Here is a 13318-nt window from a genome sequence, read left to right as displayed (position 1 = left end):
TTTAGAATGGTGTCAACTGTCAAGGAGCTGCTTACTTTCAACTCGTCCTGATCCACTTGGTTTCCAATTCCCACAGCAAACGTTGTTATGTTTAAGGATCGCACGTAGGCAGCAGCTTGGGGCAAATCCTTTGCATCAGTAGCTCTACACACACAAAATTGCATGAACAAAAGTAGAAAAATCCAATATTTATTTTATATGCAATATTCCACAAACAAATACAAAGTTTTTGTCAATGACTGGTTCAATCAAAAACGAGGTCTTTCGTTTCATGTTGTCGACAATTCAAGTCAATTTATTTTGTTTCAATAGCGCCATATATATTAATAAACAAGCAGAGTAAATGTAATGTCAAAACAGTGCATCGTACGACTGTTGGTTAGATTATGGCGCAATCAGGATGGTAGCGAAAGATCATAAGCAGTCATCTAGACAAATTACTTATAATTCCTACTTTGATTTGATATCTCTCTCATATTCTAAACTTTGCAGCGATACATGAGAAGTTTCATTTTTCGCGATTCACCCTGACAGTCATTTTGTCTCTACACTAAAACGACTTGAACCTCAAAAACTTAGAACAACCAAAAGTAAACTACGGCCTTTTTTTGATCCATGGTGTAGTTTTTCTTTTTTATTGCAGTCAACAAAGCTAAAAGTCAACAACAAATATTTGCAAATGAGGTTTCATTTTATTTTTGTTGCAATTATTGGAAACATAGGCGAAGCCCAGAAGGGCCAAAGGGCCATGCCTCCAAAGTATACGATCTTACAATGCCATCATTTTCAACGCAAAATTTCTGCGAAATTAAGTTGTTTTGTCAACTCAACTTACATAACGGCACGTTTTTCTGTATTCTTGCTTTTTTTTCTATCGTTCAAGGTGTAGCGTGCACACTTCTGCGCATGCGCAGTAAATACGCGAATGGAAAGCTCAGAAGAGCTGCCAATTTGCTCAGAAGAGCTGCCAACCCATATCTATAAACATTGTCAAATGGTAAACTTGACTCCAATCCAGCTGGAATGCTTAATTCATTCTGTTACTGACTTTCTGTCTGCCAAAATTCAAAATCAAAAACTTCCAAAATCGTTCCAATATTTGTGAAACTTCCATAAAGGTTTCGGGTTGAAAGAGGCAAGGCCTGCGGAATTTTCTGGCTAATTACGCCTTTGATTTGGTATACAATACAATACTTTTGTGAGATATAAGCGGCAGATTGCTAAACCAGATAACAAAACCCTTGAAACAAGCTTGAAAATCAACACAAATATCTCCAAATGATATTTGTAGTTATTGTTTACTTTTGTGACAGCATTTGGGTGAAAACCAACTGAGTTAAAACAGAACTCATACATCCATCGTACACACATAAAAATGACGAAATTGGTTCAATTTTATTTTTGCTTGTAAATGTTACGTCATCATAGATAAAACTAAATTAACGCAATGATACTCATTTCAATACGTCAATGCGTCAAAAAGCCACTTAATGATTCCAGGTACCTATAGTTTTATGTCTAACTTTTTTTGTTAGCAATAGGTGGGTGGCGCAATTTACACCTAAGGTTGATTTCAGGAAAAAGTAATTATCAGGAAATGTCAGCTGAAAAGCTTAACTTTTGATTGAAAGCGAGTTGTTGGAAACATTGAAATGCGTCAAAACAGCCACTTGATCGTTGAAGTCGTAAGCTTCTTTTTTAATAATTTTTTTTAATCAACTTTACATTTTTTGATGACTTGTTTGCCATTTTATTTTTATTTATTTTTGCTGCCAAATATTGCGTCCAACTTCCAATAATTTGTTTTTGTTATGTTTGTGTATGAGTAGTTGATCACAACAATATGGTTCTTTCAACTTCAGATCGAGTCATACCAAAGACTTTAAAAAGGATACTGTTGAGCAAACTATACAATACTCAACAGTAAGCTATTATAATTATATATCATATATGTTGTATTTAAACTCAAACCCAACAGTACGGTATTCTCATTGATTTACTTCTTCTTGAGCAAAGCAGTGAGAGTAGGTCGTAGTAACAATGTTGTTATATTATACAGTAAATAGACTACGATGCAAAATACCAAAGTACAGTCACCAAAAACACTGCAGTTGTAAAGCGACAGCAATAAACCACGACATTAGAAAAGTCAAAAACATGATTTGGGCCCAATAGAAATGAGGCCGTCATCGCCTAAAATAAAACACTTATAAAAATAAAAAAAACTCTTACATGAATAAAAATATTTCTTCAAACAAAGAGAAATTGTTGTTAAAATCATCAACAAAAGATGCAGTTTTCTACCAAAAAGTGGATGGTTTTAACAAAAGAATCAAATGCTGTCACAGTTCTTTCAATCTTTTACACCTCAAAAGACTTTGAAAAAGTTGATGACGTAGGTATTTGGATATTAACCGTTAAACAGTCAATTACATATCGAAATTAAATATCGAATATTTCTACTTTTGAGATTGTAGTTTACTTCCAGAAATACAGCAAATTCTTTGTCGACTTCAAAAGAGATATACGTTGCTACTTGCAAAAGCAAATTTACAATTGGCAATAACTTTCATTTTTACAATTTATTTAATATCGGCTAGAACTCTTCAATTGTCTTTAATATACTTTTCCTTACAACTTCTCAACTTCTAATTCCCTCATTACACAACTCTACATATATCATACTCAAATCACGCGGCTATTAACAACAAGTTTGCTTAGACCAGCAGCTTTCAGAAACTATGGTAACATTACGTCACAAGAACTCATTCTTCTGGTCAACAAGTCAAACATGTTTGGAGAATCGCACGAACACAACAACTCCTATAGAAGCAAGTGTCGCAATAAAAGATTGCGCATTAAAAGTTACTAGAGGACAGCGATCGACAAAACACCTCAACAGAACCACACAATCAACATGGCACACCTGTTCAAGATCATAATATATTGCAGCCTGCGCGGGACCACGCATATTGATTGTGAGTTGTGACTATTGCAAAAACGTTATAACAAAAAAAAAAAAATTGTCCAACTAAAGCTTATTTGCAAAAATATTGAAACAGGAGAACTTGGTCCACGCCTCTTCTGGGTGAATCACTGTTGGTGAACTTGTTTGTGGCTTTAATCGAGTGAAAGTATTTTTTGAATCTTTAAAGACTTTTCTGTTATCTACTGTTCTGATATTATTTTTATTATGCTACAAGCAATATATGTGCTGTGAGTTCACATATACCATGATCTATGTCTTGGCAAAGTATTTGTCTTTTGCTTTATGACTCACAAATAACTTACGCTCCGTCAGTGACAAGAATGAGGATTTTGGAGACCTTAGAATTTGTGAATCGACTTGATGCATTGAAGTCCTGAACACTTTTATTCAAAGCAACAGCTGTGTACGTGGACTGCGATTGCAGCTTTATAGCGCTCACCAGTCCCTATATGAAAATTTACAAGAACATAGTGTTATAATAATGTTATAATTATTATAAAATATGTACATATACAATAAAAAACAACGAAAACTATTAATACTACAAAAAGTGCTCAATGCTAAGCAAAAAGGCAAAGCAGAGCGAATTCGCTCTACATATACAATATAATTCGAATTCGCTCTACATATACAATATGTATATATTGTATAGTTACACATTTTATAATAATTATATTAATTCCTCAAACTGTATAGCTGTATAACTGAGTAGTGAGAGCCCTGGTGGTTCGACGTTTGATAGAGTCGGTTCGACACCACTCAAGAGCATGAGGTTGTGTCTTTGGCAAGACACTTAAAGGCATGGCGTCGATTGCGGAGTGGCACCCCTTCGACCATAGGATTTGATTTCTATAATGCAGCCAATGTACAAGCATGCAACTATAAGACAATATCTAGCATCGAAAGCCAGGGTTTCTAAACGTTGTTTCTTGCAACAACAATTTTTCCAACAGGAAGTGTTTTGAATAGCCTATAAAAACTCAATGTGTTACCAATGCGATATAGGCTAGTTGATTTTGTTGTTTCGTATGACGCTATTATTCCAAGCAGTTTTTATTTAGCCAATCCATGAGGACGTTGTTGCATTGGTGGGCTTTGAGGTATCCTTCTATCCATGAGGACGTTGTTGCATTGGTGGGCTTTGAGGTATCCTCTTTGAAGCTTGGTTACTAGGCACTCCAATATGAGATGGTCTGTGAGCTGATTTGGGGGGATGCATTTCGGCAAGTTTGGTTGAGCTTTCATCTCCCAACGGTAAACGTTGTCACTTGTTTTGTTTTTATGCGTTTGAAGTGAACCATGATTTTCTGGTAGCCGTGTCAAAGCCTGAGAGAGTTTTTGTTGGGTCTGTGATTAAGTCTCCACCAGGAGGGATTTTGTTATTCCAGAAGTTCTTTCCCTCCGTTGTAATATTAATTGGGGATGGATCGGTTTTGTAGAAGAGATGTCTTGATATAAGTCGCGAAGTTTTGGGTGCTTGGTTTATTTGTTTAACTACTTGAAGATTTTCTGCTGAGTTGAGAATTTGTGGTGCATGTTCGAAATTGCTGAACTGTTAATTTTCAATAACAGTCTGATTTTGCGTTTTTCAACTTAGTTTTTCTCATTTGCTACTGCTTCCCCAAGGCAACACAAAAGTTTTATGTCATTAGGAAACCGCAAAAAGTAAAAACATCTCAAAAAATGTCAGTCAAGCACTAGCAGTAGCTGTAATCAAAATCTGCAAAATGTAACAAATCAGGCCGCATCTCCAGGTGGCCATGGGTGGAGAAATATTGCACATTGTTGGTAACCATTGTGTGGGGTACATTTCAGTGTTCCAGCGATCAGACGCATTGTGGTTTGCAACTATACATCAACTTTGCTGCATGGGCTGCTTGTGCCCAAACAGGTGCGCAATACTCTGCAACAGAGTAGCATAATGCCAGAGCTGAAGTGCATATAACTTGTTGGTTGGCACCCCATTTGATTCCTTCTCGTTTCTAAGGTGAAATAAGGTAGCAACTGTATTTGAGGTGTTTATCTTAAGGTACCAATTTTTAAAATATCCGTTGAGGGCAGTGATACATTCCTGGATTATTTTTTCAATATCGTTGATGCTTGTTGATTGATGAAGAAGTGTCCAGTCGTCTGCGTAGCCGAATTTTCTGGATTTTGTGTGTGATGTATACTTTGATACAGATGGACGATAAATCAACACAAATGGATCCAGTTTTCTGCTTGGTTTCGTAACCTGCTTCAATGTGAGTAGTTACAGCCAGTACTTGTTTAGTTCTGTTTCGGTATGGTTGAAAACCAGCTTGTTCTGAGGGTATATATTCCTTGACTAAGCGAGATATTCGATAATGTTTCGTTTAAAGATCTTGTAGATGCAACATAACAGTGATATTGGCCTGTAGCCTCGTCTGCTGATTTTCCTGGTTTGAGACTTGCTATAACTTTAACCTTTTTCAATTGTAGCCAGTATTTTCCTCTTTGTAAGGAAGTTGTTAAAGCCTTTGCTAGCCATTTCATAGCATAAGGTTCGAAGTTTCTGATCATGTCTGAGAAAATGCCATCAATTCCTGTGGCTTTTCTAAGTTTAGTGCTTTTTACTGCTATCTTGAGTTCCTGTGGGGTGACTGCGAGTCAGGTCGCCGTCTTCATTATCGTAATAACTGTTGAAGATTCGTTGGTATTTCTTCCTCGCCTCGGTTTCAAATTTGTGGTTAGAGGTGTGAATTCCTCTTTGTTTGACGTGTTTTACGATATCTGCGGCTAAAATTTTGTTTTTTTGGAGTCGAGTTGTTCATTTGATTATTTGGTTGAAGCTTTTTTTAAAGTTTCCAAGCTCTACTAGCATGCTTAAAATCCATGCTTTCCACTGTCTCGATCCACCTTTCACGTCGTTCCTTATTGATTGAGTTCAGCAGCCAACTGGCGGACTCTGGTTTTGTTGTTTTTCAAAAAATTTAAAAAGTGTTTCAGATTCGTTTGACTAGCCGGGGATGTAGTGTCTTCTTGATACTCTTGGTATGTGGACTTGTGGAGTTTTGCAGTGGTTAAAGGTATTTTATTGAATTTGGAGAAATTGGCTTAATCTGGTTGGAGGTTCTTGCATTGTTTATTAATCTCGTTGGCGAAAGCTTTCCAGTTTGCTTTTCAAATACTTCATCGTGGTTTAGGGAGTGATGTCACTGTTGGCAGTTTCAGACCCACTGATACGAGGATCGGTCGATGTTGGCTGTGAGAAAATTTGCTCAAACTTGAACGAGTAACAGATAGCGGTTCATGTCATTGTTGGTCGATACGAGACAGAGATCAGGTGAGTAGTCGCTCTACTAGCGTGCCGATCTAATAGTTCCCCTATCCTTTAAGTTATGAACACGTAATCCCGCGTTAGTGATCTACTTGTTAAGTTCTTCGTTTTTGTCATTGTGTTCGTATCCCCTTTCACAGTGATGGCTGTTAAAATCTCCCATCACAATGGAAAGATGTGTGGTGCAGGAGGTTGGTGGGTTTGACTAGTTTGTGTTTGCAGGCTTGTATATATTAGTCACGTTGAGCTCGTTCTTCTTCAGTTGCCTTGCCTGAACCAGGCATCGACGGCCTCGGATGAATAATTAGACCAAATGTTCCAATTATAAAATTATTTTGCATGGATGATTGTTTCTGTCTTGTCGTTAAATTGTTTCAGATGAGTTTGTCTTTGTTTGCCAGGTCCCTCTTTCCAAAAATTTTACCAGTTGAAGAGAGATGCTCCAGTTTTTGCTTTCTTATTACATGGTGAGCTCGTTACCCCTTGTTAATGTTGTGTGCACGTTTTCTGAGGTAATTGCCGACTTCATTGGTTCAAGCCCTATAAGTTCAGATGTGTGTTAATTGCTGTTCCATATTTATCGCGATTGAGGAGGAAAATATTGTTGTATCCAGGTATGTGACTTCTTGATGGGGATGAGTTTTCGGTCAAGTGAGTTTCTTGCAGGAAGACAATATCCACTTCATATTTTGTAGAATTTTTGAAAGGTATTCACATTTAGAGATGTATGTACTTTCAACATTGACTGATAGGATTTGGATATTGTTATCCACTCGATGGAGTTGATGAGAGCGTAGTTTATTTTTCAAACCTGGCGAGCTTTTGTGTTGTTTACCAGGAGCGCAGGCGTTTTTATTCTGGGCCACGTCTGATCCAGCATGGAATTTTTTTGGTTGTATCTTTGTAGCGTCGGGTTTGGATCGTTTTTAGTCTGGCATCTCATCCGCAGCCGTTCCAACATGGGTTGCTCTGTGTTGGCCGCACCTGACAGGAGTCATCGCTGCACCTGCCTCCACAAGTCGACAACGTGACGATCCATGCGGTGGGCTTTATTTTATAGTGAGGGTGGTTTGCTAGTTTATTCAACTGTATATCACAAAACTGCTATTTCGAATGAGCAACTTTTTGGATTACAGATGCTTACAACATTCCATTCCAATGTTATACATATTTTACCCAGACGTTCAACAGAAGCCATATAGTATTTAACGGTGTTTGCTTCGATCATAAACCATTACAGCAAGCTTCATTATTTTCGTAGCAAGCTTCATTACATAAACCATTACATCAAGGTTTAGCACCAAGTGATTTTGACAAGACTTACCTCGAACTTAGTGAGGTTAGAGATCCTTCCAAGAGGTATTTCTGTTACTATGTACGGCTGAGCATCGACGGGCCTAAAAAGTCAACACTAGCATCACAACAAAAACGAATGAACTGTATTTGTATCACGGCTGAAAACTTGACATGGTTACACCGGAACGCTTGTGAATTAGTAATAATTTGCTTAAGCTTTTGTAAAACCATTTAGGGTTGATCATTAGGATTGTTCATGCAACGTTAGTAACTCAGATCATCAAATGCATATAAAAAAGGGTAAAGGGGGGTCCCATACTTGATTCAAGTGTCGGGTATGAGAAGATAAGGTTCTCATTGTACTAGGCCTTCGGCACTAAGAGGAGTAGGGTGGCCAGTTCCTTTCTCTCGGCCGCCTTTACTTCAGCAACTACGCCCACCCAATTTATTACACCCTGGGTAGAGGTGAGCGGTGTTTTCAACAACCAGCTGAAGCCGGGAGTCGAACCAGGTTTGCATGATTGGAAAGCCAACGCCTTATCTGTTGCGCCATCCCAAATGCATATACTACACTTAAAAGTTTGATGACCAAAAAGAAAGCGGTGAAAAAGTACAGCACTCACATGATATTGTATAATTTTGTTTAGGTTGTATAATATTTTGAAGGGTACCCAAAATGTGGGCGGAGACTTTAGTGGCTGCAACCTCATTGCCTTCAATCGCCCCGATAGCTCAATTGGTTAGCGCGTTACTTCTGGAACGAAAAAGCTTCAAAATCAAGCGGCGCTGGTTCGACTCTCGGGGTGTGCGCTTGAGCAACGCACGTTAAGGATTGCTCTCCAATCAGCAACATCTAATATATGGAATAGTTCCCCGCCAACAAGACTTCAACAATTGGAAACTTCACTCTGTCAATCTTGGTGACCGGGCCTGCGTCAGTGATTCAAAGCCTCTCTACAAGTATGCAAAACTGCCAGGATTATGCTCTGCAAGAAGCTTTCCAAGTCCGAGAATAAAGATTCAATCAATCAATCAGACAACCTATAGAACTAATTACCGATGTCTCCTCAAACGTTTACGTAACCCCCCATACCAAAACCCTGATCCAGGAAAGATCTATCGTCGATCTTCCAAAACTTAAAGCCTTCTGTAAGGTTATAAATAACCCTATCTTTGTTTTTTCGAATGTACTTTTAGGGCCGAGGGTCTATCCTTTTACCACCCCAGGTTCACGATATTTCCGGACTACACTGGAAGGCTACTATACAGCAGCCAGTCTTTGATTTCATCATCCAACACACAAAGACTTTTCACTCCGTTTGGTGGCTTGAAAAGTGTACAACCGTTGATAATGTGCTGTGTGATTTGTTTCTCAGCACCACATTTACATAAGAGGCCTTTCCCATTAATGCATGATTGATGAGAAAAGTCCGATGTCCTTACAAAAATTGTTGTCCATTAATGCCTGTCTTGGTAGCGTCAGGCCGATGGGGCGGGTGTCGGCGTTGGGAGTAAACCAAAGGAATCTGGTGGAATTTGACTTTCACTCAGATTTCTATTTATAGTCCTCCAAATCAGATGCAAGGATGTTTGGTTTGTAAAACGACTGATTTGTTGAACGACTGGCTTGAGGAACGACTGGTTTGTTGAACGACTGGTTTGTTGAAAGACTGGTTTGTTGAACGACTGGTTTGTTGAACGACTGGTTCGTTGGACGATTGGTTTGTTGAACGACTAGTTTGTTGAACGACTGGTTTGTTGAACGACTGGCTTGAAGAACGACTGGTTTGTTGAACGACTGGTTTGTTCAACGACTGGTTTGGTGAACGACTGGTTTGTTGAACGACTGGTTTGTTGAACGACTGGTTTGTTGAACAACTGGTTTGTTAAACGACTGGTTTGTTGAACGACTGATTTGTTGGACGACTGGTTTGTTGAGCGACTAGTTTGTTGAACGACTGGCTTGCGGAACGACTGGTTTGTTGAACGACTGGCTTGAGGAACGAAGTTGAACAACTGGCACAAATGGATGCTTTGATTTCGGCCAGCAATCAACCTCAGCAATCAATTCTTGGTGTGCTTTTTAATATCGATACCCATAACTTGCTAAGCAAAGCATTCCCAAATATGTTGATGCGAATGATCTCCATCAAAGTGAAAGTGGATGCATAAACTTCAACCGTGTCGGGCTTTATATCACGGACCAATGTCAACAAAGACTACACCATCATCGTCGTCAATCAAATAAGTTATCCTGGACAACATGGCCAAGGATCAGCTGCAAGTAATCTCGCAGTGTAGCTCATGGAAACAGTGACTCTTTGGGTTGGAAAAAGACAGAGTTTTAAGGTTAGGGGCTCAAATGACGTATAAGTTGCTTAATGTTTGGAAGTAGCTATTAACCTCTTGCGAACGGTTATCTTTTTATCTCGCTTAGTCTGCCAAGCGGATTAATTTCAGAGAAAATTAACATTGAAGCAAAATGGTTAAAGCGCCTTGTTAATCTGATCAAAAAATAAAGAGCCCAAAATGTAAATACTAAACAAGAGTTTAGATCTATATTTTTATTTATTTTTTGTTTCTAAATTGTTCTTCAGTTTAGTGGTTTCCCCAGTGCACAACATGATAATGTTGCCAATATTAAAATAAAGAATTCCTAAAAGTTGTGGGTATATAAACAGCACCGGTCTTTTTGTCAACGGCCAAAATACGTCGTCTGTCTTATTACAAAAGTTTTTTTGAGTGTTTATATTACGTCATCCGTCCACAAGTGTTAAGTAAAATCTGTTGTTCACGTTGAAACACTGCAAGTAAGTTTGTGTATTGTGTTTACCTGTATTTAAAAGCGTACGAATACTGGATAACTCCAAAGTGGATTTCTCTTTCTCTCTCATAAAAGTGTGAGGTTAGATTGAAGACAAATTGCTTGACGATTTCAAAATTTATTCGTCCCACAGAGCCTGATCCATCAATCAAGAAAATGAGATCCATAGCCGGAAGAGGACACCCTATGAAGAAAAAGAATTGAACTTTGTAAACAATGAAGCTTCGATACATCACTGATTATCAGTTTATTCGGCTGTGCCCCCATACGATTGCACTGATATTGTGTATTGTGAAGCACTGAAAGCAATGCGTATCTGTGATAGACAAATTGTTATATAAAACAAATTAAGCTACTACTGCTGTAGATTATTATAACAACTTGCTTTGTTGTGCAATGAAATTTGAATTGTATGGACATTGTTGCAAGCATTGGTCATAATTACACATTTTAAACATTTGGCCGAGTTCAACGATGGAGCAAGAGCTTGCGTGATGCTCTGGGCTACGGCCGTGTGACACACGATGAAGAAGAAGATTATACATTTTTGATCCACTGAATGCCAGATGTCTTATATGACAAAATAAAAAGTAAACTGAAGAAGGAACAAAATTGAATGATTTTTAGACTTGAAATATTGGTTGTGAAGATTTAATGATGCGGACTGACAAACAGAAACATTAAGATTTTATGACTTTAACAGTTCGTGACAAAGAAGTTCGGTACATTATGGGTATTTTTCAATGCAAGATCATTGATGTTTGCAATAAACCGAAATATTACAGTTTGTTTTTAGCATTTTTTGTCTTAAATTATGCAAACCTAAAACAATGCTGTACCAAGCTTTATTGATTTGTTAGATTAATATTCTACTGCAATATGAGAAAAAATGTACAGAAAACAAATTTTGTTTGCAGTGGACCGATCCAACAAGGACAGTTCAAATCAAATTCATCTCATTGCTAATATAGTGACGCACTTATTGGGTTTGTGTTAGGCAGCTGAAACCATTCAGAACCGTTGCTGCGACGCGTGCAGAACCCTGGGTTGAATTGAATGAACGTGCACGCTTTCACTTCAGTTGATGAACACGACTGCGATGAAAAAATAAATAACATGAATTATTTCGTTATAATGACGTAATGGCCTAGGGTTAGGTCGTTTGCCCTCCATCATCAGACCTGAGTTTAACACCAGGCCAGGGGGCAACACCATAAAAGTTAATTTTTTGCATCAGGATTTTACTACTTAGCCCTCAGCATGTAGAAAGAATGCCTGACGAAATGACATTGAAGTTACTTTGATGAAGCTGATTTCATTTATCTGCGTAATCAATACATGAAATAATTATTTCTTAATATGTAATTATTTTGAATCCTATAATAATAAGATTTGAAATATCATGTAATATTTCATTAAACTATTTATTATTCCATTTATATCTTCATAAAAGTTTTATGCTTTTTATTACAACATATTGCCTCTGTATTTCTGCCACCTAGTGATAGAAGCACTAGGTATCTCTTCTGCTATCTAGTGGTGCAGTGGTAGATATGCAAGACATATCTTCTGCCATCTAGTGGAAGAAGCACGGGACATATCTTTAGCCATCTAGTGGTAGAAACACGAAAAATCTTACCACAAGACTCATGTTGCTGCCAACATCCACATGTTGCCCGGTATTGTCTCCTGGTGAAGACGGAGGAGAAATGGATATGCAGTTCAGGTTGGATATGTTCCCGGGTAAGAACATATCGGTTAAACTATGCATGAAGATTTTGCCTGAGGCTGAACAGGCAAAGTGAATAAACGCTTGAAAATGATGTTCGTTAGTTGGTGCTAGGGAGCGCAATTATTACCTTCTGACATAATTTTCTCAGTCAATTTGCAAACAAATCAAACATTACAAATTGGAAACGTATTTTGCAAAGTGTTCTAAAGTACCACACATTTCTCCAGTAACATACCGTACTACTTTGCAGCTATAACAATACCAAGATAAAAGAATAAAGTAAATCATCAAAATGAAACAAAAATTAAATTACTTTTAAAACCAAAATTCTATTTCATCAGGTATGCACTTAATAAGAATAAAAGATGAAGCAGCACTCTCTCTTTTGCGTTAGATTTTGGTTTATTTGCTATGAAATAAGTTACACAGCGGTAAAATTCCATAGGCTGTGGTATGCGTTGCATGTAATCTCTGTAAATGCTTTTAGAAAATTTTACATGGTTTTCTATTAAGATGTAGTTTATGCCAACTGAATCTACTTAATATCATTTCTTTTGAATTCCTCAAAACCCATGCAGAAAATCTGTCATTTTTACATCGTCTGCAGACGTTGCATCAATGTAAAATGACAGATTTTTCTGTCTGGATAGTAGCTTGTAATACTTTCTGCAAGATGTTGGCGTGCCAACTCATAAAATGACTGCTGATATGGAATTTGCACTCACCCAGAGGAGACGACGTAGAGTTGCTGATGTTCGCAGTGGAAGATTCAGGAATGTACTTGGGAGAGCCAACTATTAAACTGCAGAAAAAAGAAATAATCTTTTAACTGAAATCCCATCAAAATATTTTGTTACTTACAAATTTTCTTCTTTTGTATTTTTTTTTAGTAGGCAAGTAACCAGTTAAACAGCTTTTCCAATTTAAAAGGTAAAATAGTTGACTAATAGTCTACTTGTGGGAACATTGTAACAATGATAACTTTTATTACCTTATCTTGTCTTCCTGGGTTCCAAAGTTAACATTGTGGCCAAAGTGGAAAGCTCTATCTTCAACCTCGGGATCATCCTGATGAAAAGGGCGAATGTAGCGCAAAGATTCTTCGTCCATCGCGATGTTAAGACTTGCAGAAAGCGTCACCAAGTGGCTAACAACAATGCCGAAGTATAAACTTTTCAT

General features: G+C 37.7%; 1 protein-coding gene across 1 annotated transcript in view; it reads right to left on the bottom strand.

The window, feature by feature from the left end:
- LOC145764438 (integrin alpha-X-like) overlaps nucleotides 1-13318 on the bottom strand; it is a 25412-nt gene extending 12094 nt beyond the window's left edge. The window contains exons 1-8 of the mRNA XM_082576052.1: nucleotides 13131-13318; nucleotides 12865-12941; nucleotides 12047-12195; nucleotides 11387-11501; nucleotides 10417-10591; nucleotides 7612-7684; nucleotides 3292-3434; nucleotides 36-144 (exon numbers count right to left, since the gene is read on the bottom strand). Of these exons, the coding sequence (XP_082432178.1) occupies nucleotides 36-144; nucleotides 3292-3434; nucleotides 7612-7684; nucleotides 10417-10591; nucleotides 11387-11501; nucleotides 12047-12195; nucleotides 12865-12941; nucleotides 13131-13318 (1029 nt within the window). The remainder of the gene's footprint in view (nucleotides 1-35; nucleotides 145-3291; nucleotides 3435-7611; nucleotides 7685-10416; nucleotides 10592-11386; nucleotides 11502-12046; nucleotides 12196-12864; nucleotides 12942-13130) is intronic.

Source organism: Aplidium turbinatum, chromosome 2, assembly GCF_918807975.1.
Source record: "Aplidium turbinatum chromosome 2, kaAplTurb1.1, whole genome shotgun sequence".
Lineage (NCBI taxonomy): Eukaryota > Metazoa > Chordata > Ascidiacea > Aplousobranchia > Polyclinidae > Aplidium > Aplidium turbinatum.
This window is presented reverse-complemented; position numbering and strand designations above follow the sequence as displayed.